The sequence below is a fragment of the Nicotiana tomentosiformis genome, chromosome 6 (assembly GCF_000390325.3).
Source record: "Nicotiana tomentosiformis chromosome 6, ASM39032v3, whole genome shotgun sequence".
Classification (NCBI taxonomy): Eukaryota; Viridiplantae; Streptophyta; class Magnoliopsida; order Solanales; family Solanaceae; genus Nicotiana; species Nicotiana tomentosiformis.
The window spans coordinates 21063197-21069098 of record NC_090817.1 but is presented as its reverse complement, the minus strand read 5'-3'; the positions used below and the strand labels follow the sequence as shown (position 1 = coordinate 21069098).

Below are 5902 nucleotides of genomic sequence, written 5' to 3'. Positions count from 1 at the left end.
CCATCCTCTTTTATGCTCTTCCACATATTTGTTGGCATTGGCACTTTCTGATTCCATAAAGCTTCATTCCTTGCTCGCCATATTCCATATATTATTGTTGGGATGATTGAGGTCACAAAACCTCGTCATATTCTCCATTTTATACATATTCCTATTTTCCTCCAAATGCTCTGCATATCTGGTTATTTTTGCTTTATTCCCAACCAGTTGTATAGTTCTTCGAAGCATCTTCTAGAAAGTTGGCACTCAAAGTACAGATGATGTACTGTTTTATCCTGCATTCCACATAGTAGACATGTTCTCTCCTGGCTCAATCACATCATATGCAGTCTGTCTCTTGTAAGTAGTCTCCGTCTTATGATCAACCAGCCTATAAAGCAGTGGTTTGAAATATTTAATCTATTCCAAATCCATCGTGCATATGTTCACTTAGGTGATGCTCCTCTTCTCCATTTGTATCCTTCATTTACTGTGTATCTATTCATTTGCCCCTTCCACCCTTTTTGTTCAAAGCCTGAAGCAAAAATTATTCTGATATTACATATCCTCTTCCAATACCATGCACTATCTTGTGGTGGATTGTATTGCCACCAATCCTTCCCCTTTATGTATATGTGATTTACCTATTTAACCCATAATAAAATACCTTTTTGCTCTATATTCCGTACATATTTTGCCAAAGCTACTTTATTACAGGCCAAACATTCTTATATTCCTAATTCTCCCTCTCTTTTTGGTCAGCAGACAAGGTCTCATGCTACCAGTGGTGATTTGTTTGTGACACTTTTCCCATCCCATAGGTAATTTCTACATATATCTATAATGTCTTTCATGACCCTTTTGGGAAGAAGGAATATGGATGCCCAGTATGAGTACAGTGTTTATCAATTGAGTTCTCCCTACATACGATAAGTTCCTAGATCCCCATCCCTTTATCCTTACTTGTATCTTGTCTATCAGCATTTCACAATCTACCGCACTTAGTTTCTTTGGGGATATAGGCACTCCCAAGTACTTAAATAGTAGTTTCCCTTTCTTATATCTTGTCATCTTACATATATCTTTTATATCTCTTCCATTCATATTTGCACAAAAAATATTCGATTTATTTACATTAACTGTCATACTAGATGCATTTGAGAATAACTTGAGACCCCTTAGCTTGAGCATTACTGATGCATACTCTCCTTTGCTAAATATTATCATATCATCCGCAAAACAAAGGTGTGTCAGCTTCAATTCTTTGTATTTTGTATGATAAGTAAACTCTTTTTGCTTTGCCACATGCCCCATGATTCACGCAAAATATTACATGCAAATCACAAACAGTAAGGGGGATATTGGGTCCCCATGTGTTAGTCCTCTTTTCCCATTTATTTTGCCATAACATCCTCCATTGAAATTTATGTTATAGCTGGTTGTTGCGATACATGCCATAATCCACCTAATGAATAGACTAAGGAAGTTTATTGCATGCATCATTTTCTCCACAAACTTCCATTCAATAGAATCATATGCCTTTTTCAAATCCACCTTGATCAAGCAGCTTTTAGTAGTTTGCTTCCTACTATACAATCTGACTAAATCTTGACAAATCAGAATGTTCTACACTATTGTTTTCCCTGCCACAAAAGCACTTTGGTTTTGTGAGATGATGTCTGGCAGTACCACTATCAATCTGTTACACAGCATCTTTGAGATTATCTTGTTTACCACATTACAACATGCTATGGGTCTATAATCTTCAACTGTTGCAGCATGAGAAGTTTTTGGTATGAGGGTGATCATTGTACTATTAAAATCTTTGAGCACTTTCCCAGATTAGAACAATTCCAGCACAGCTGCAATGATATCCTCCCCTAAAATGTTCCAGCTATCCTTGAAGAATTGACTGCCATACCCATCAGGTCCTGGTGCCTTTGTCCCTTCTATATCCCATAGTGCTTTTTTAACTTCCTTTTGTAAAAATTCTCTTATCAGCTGATTTCTTTGTTTTTCTTAGACAATTTGTCCTTCTTTGACTATGTGGCTTGCCGCATGATCTCTGTTCTGCTTGTCAGTGCCCAGTAAACTTGTATAGAATTCCTTGAAAGCATCAGTTACTGCATCTGTTGATTGGACTATTTCTCCTTGCATATTCTAGATTGTGAATATTCTGCTTGCTGCTCTCTTTACCTTGATCACCGAGTGGAAGTGGCTTGTGTTCATGTCTCCATATTTAAGCTATTGCACTTTACTCTTTTTTTGCAAGTAGTTTAATTTTGCTTCCTTCCAGTATATGTATTTCTTTGTCAATTCCTTCTCCTTTTTGCCTAATGTTTCATTCCTGGGATCGTTTTGTATTTTCTCTTGGCATTCTACCAGCTTCTTCATGCTTTCATCTTCATGTTTTTCTACTTCTGAAAACTTGTCTTTGTTTAACTTGATCAACACGTTTTAAGTCTGTTTAGTTTCTCCACTACTCTAAACATATTTGTCCCCTGTATTGGTTGTCTCCAGCTCCCCTCTACTCTTGTCATGAAGGAATTGTCCATGCTCCACATGTTGTAGTATCTGAATATCCTCATCTTAGGTACACATGTTCCCTCCCATTTGATCATTGCATGACTATGATCATATACTCCTGCTGGCATATAAAGAACCTTAGATGCTGGCAATTTATTCACCCAGTCATTGTTGGTGATCACCCTGTCAATTCTACTTGGCACTCTATCATGTCCTTGCTGTTTATTACTCCATGTATAAAAGCACCCTGATGATTTCAGTTCTTGAAGTCCACATTGTTCCACACATTCCTTAAACTCCTTTATTTTTGCATATGTCACCTTGTTTCCCACTCTATCCTCTTGACTAAGTATAGAGTTGAAGTCTCCCATAATTGCTCATGCCCCTACCATTTGATTAGCTATCATCCTTATGTCTCTCCACGAGTCAGACCTTAGTGGTGGGTCATTGAATCCATATACCATTGTCACATTAATCCTCTTCCATGTGCTACTGTGAGTTATGATACTATGAATGAGTTATTTTGTCACCATTTCCACTTTTATAGTGAAGACCTAAGGCCTCCACAATATCCATATTCTTCCTGCATTATGTTTAGAGTGATTTGTAGTATAAGACCACCTTGTACAAAGATTAAGAGCATCTTTATTTGCCTTAGCTCTCTTAATCTTTGTTTTTAAGAGCCCAAACAGTCCAACCTGGTGTCTTTGAAGGAATAGATTCACTTCCTTCTGTTTGGTTGTCTTGTTTAGGCCCCCGGTGTTCCACAACCCAATACTATCCATTAGGGATGTAGGGGTTAGGCCCCCCAGCCTTCCCTGATTTGTTATCATTTCCTTGTGGCTCCATCTGCCTTTCTTTAGACTGCTCCTCCCCTTCATTCATTCCATTGATCTTGTTGCTCACTTATGTAACTGTAGCATAGGTGTTGTGATTGCTTCCTCGACTTCTCCATGCTTTCTTCCCTTATACCACTTGCCATGCTTCCTGTTATTTTTTGTTATTTCCTGCCTGATTCTTATTTCCTTGTGTTTCCTGCTGCTTGTCATTGTTACTCTCATTTTCTATTAGGATAATGTCGCTTACTTCATTGTGTTGTTGTTCCTTTGGTTTCTCCTTGTCCTTGTAGCCATTTGTATTGTTATTGCCTATTTCTTTGTTGATTTCCCCCTGCCTTGTCCTACTTTATTTGCTTCCTACATTCTCTAATATTATATCTAAAGTTGCCACATGCTTTACAAAATACTGGTTTCCATTCATATCTAACCTCTTGCTCAATGATCGCACTACAATCATTCTCAAACATCACCATATCTGGATACATCTGATCTGGTTCAACTTCAACCAAAATTCTTGCAAATTATAGCATCTGCTTTTGTGTTGTTGCTCTGTCCGCTTTCAGTGGGTTGCCTACCATTCCTGCAATTTTTGTTAGAGCATTTTGACCCCAGTATTTGATATCCAGATTCATCAGTCTAATCCATACATGAATTTTATCAACCACCTGCTTGTCAAATTTAATGTCCGGTCTCCATGGTTTAACCACCATTGGCTTTTTGTCAAACATTCTAATTCCTTCCTCCACCACCTTCTCCTTGTTCTCCAGTAAGTGGAATCTTACTATGAACACACCTCTGTTCACCTGAACTATTTTATCTATCCCCAATTATCCCCATACTCTTTTGAAGTAGCCCTCCATAACAGTTTGCGTTGGATTTGATCCTAAGACATAGCAAATTACTGCAGATCTCAAGTAGATTATCTCATCATTTATGTCTTCCATTGTAATTTTCACATTTCCCCTCAATTGTTCTTTCTTGTAAGGTCGTACCCTTCACTCTGTTCACCTTTCCCTACAATTCCACTCCAATTTTCCCCTATTTTTGGTGTTTTTTCATGGCGTTGTTTTCCTATTAGTTCCGATTCACTTACCTCTTCCTCCGTTCGATCTGCCCATGATTTTGTTGTCGGTGTGTTCTCCACCATTGTTGATGTCAACGCCATTGTTCTCTCTAAATCTAATGGAGTTATGCATTAAATTGCATTGACATTCCGAAATTTCTTTGCCTCCGATGACAGTGGAACTTTTTTTAGGTCTCTTCTGGTTGGATTGAGTTGTACGGTACTCTCTCATCCTCCATATTTCCTTGCCATATCAGCTACTGCTGAGAGGAGAGCTCATGTTTTAGAGAGAGAAAGTTTGCCTTCTTGATGATGAACTTAGGGAGAATTTTAGACCTTCCTATAAATTTTGCTTTATAACACTGACGCCTTTATGCTTTACAATAGTATACTTACCTCCCTTATATTCATTTAGATGTAACAAATCTTTTTAGCTTTTTATTATTAATGTAAAAAGTAAAATATGACAGATGTACCCTTATTAAATATAATATAAACTCTTTTAATTAATCCATAACTTTACGAATATCATATTTTAACAAACTCTTGCCAGTTTTATGCATACGTTTTAGTTTTACCTAGTTCTACATAAGTGGAATTTGGTCCTCGTGTGGCTATGTTGAATTATTTGGATGTTCTATAAAAGAAGAAGGCAAGCGGTTTTTGAACTTCTTCATCTGTCTGTCTTTAGTGTAAATGAAACAAATAATGTTTATTCTACTCTATCTGCATAGAATCAGGAGGACTGTTGATGGAAAAAAACTGATAATTGAATAGTAGTAAAGGACATGTGGGGAAGGAAACTGGTATGTAATGCGAAAGGTGTAATTCGTGTAACTGTATAGCTTTATGTATGCCATGGTTATTGTTTTATTGTGGATATATAGTCAAGTTTTAGTTAAATGGACCACTTTGCATTGTTGATCGAATTGAGCTGTGCAACCCCAAGATTGAGTATGTAAGTGATTACTTAGCATTTTATATCCTTGTTTTAATATTTTGTTTCCCTTGGTCAATGATTATAGTTTTTGAATTGAGACAGTATATGAACATATGTTATGTCATGGGCGGCTTTCCATCCATGCCCCATTACCCTTTGGTCGCGCCCGCCTCCCAATGCCTAGCACCATGGACGGCCATGTGGTCTCGAACACGCCAAGTGACAAGCACGCTTGTGCCTATGTCGCCCCACTGATAGCCCTTGCTAGTGCCCAGCCGCATGCAGATGCCAACAGCATCACACACATGCACAAATAGCGTTGCGCTCGCAGACTCTGATACTAAAGACAATGTTGCTGCCAACGGACCTGCTTCTGCTTTGTAGGAATCTAGTTCCTTTTCATTATAAATATAGAGTAGTTTTACTTCATGTACTTCCACTATGTCTCTCTAGCTTAGTTAAGTCAAGTTCTGTAACTTTGATTTATTTGTTTTAAGCATTATTAGGGGGGATCAAACAATCAAACTTTCAAGCAAGCAAACACTTCTCTGTACC

The 5902-nt window shown here is 37.7% G+C and overlaps 2 protein-coding genes across 2 annotated transcripts; both read right to left on the bottom strand.

Moving 5' to 3' along the window:
• Positions 1-270: 270 nt before the first annotated feature.
• On the bottom strand, positions 271-1293 carry LOC138893660 (uncharacterized). The gene is made up of 2 exons (XM_070178308.1): positions 908-1293; positions 271-370 (listed from the first exon to the last, which is right to left on the bottom strand). The coding sequence occupies exons 1-2, from the start codon at positions 1291-1293 to the stop codon at positions 271-273; spliced, it is 486 nt and encodes a 161-aa protein (XP_070034409.1).
• Positions 1294-2223: 930 nt separating this feature from the next.
• LOC138893659 (uncharacterized) lies at positions 2224-2876 on the bottom strand. The gene is made up of 2 exons (XM_070178307.1): positions 2511-2876; positions 2224-2421 (listed from the first exon to the last, which is right to left on the bottom strand). Exons 1-2 carry the CDS (start codon positions 2874-2876, stop codon positions 2224-2226), a joined length of 564 nt encoding a protein of 187 aa, XP_070034408.1.
• Between the last annotated feature and the right edge of the window lie 3026 nt (positions 2877-5902).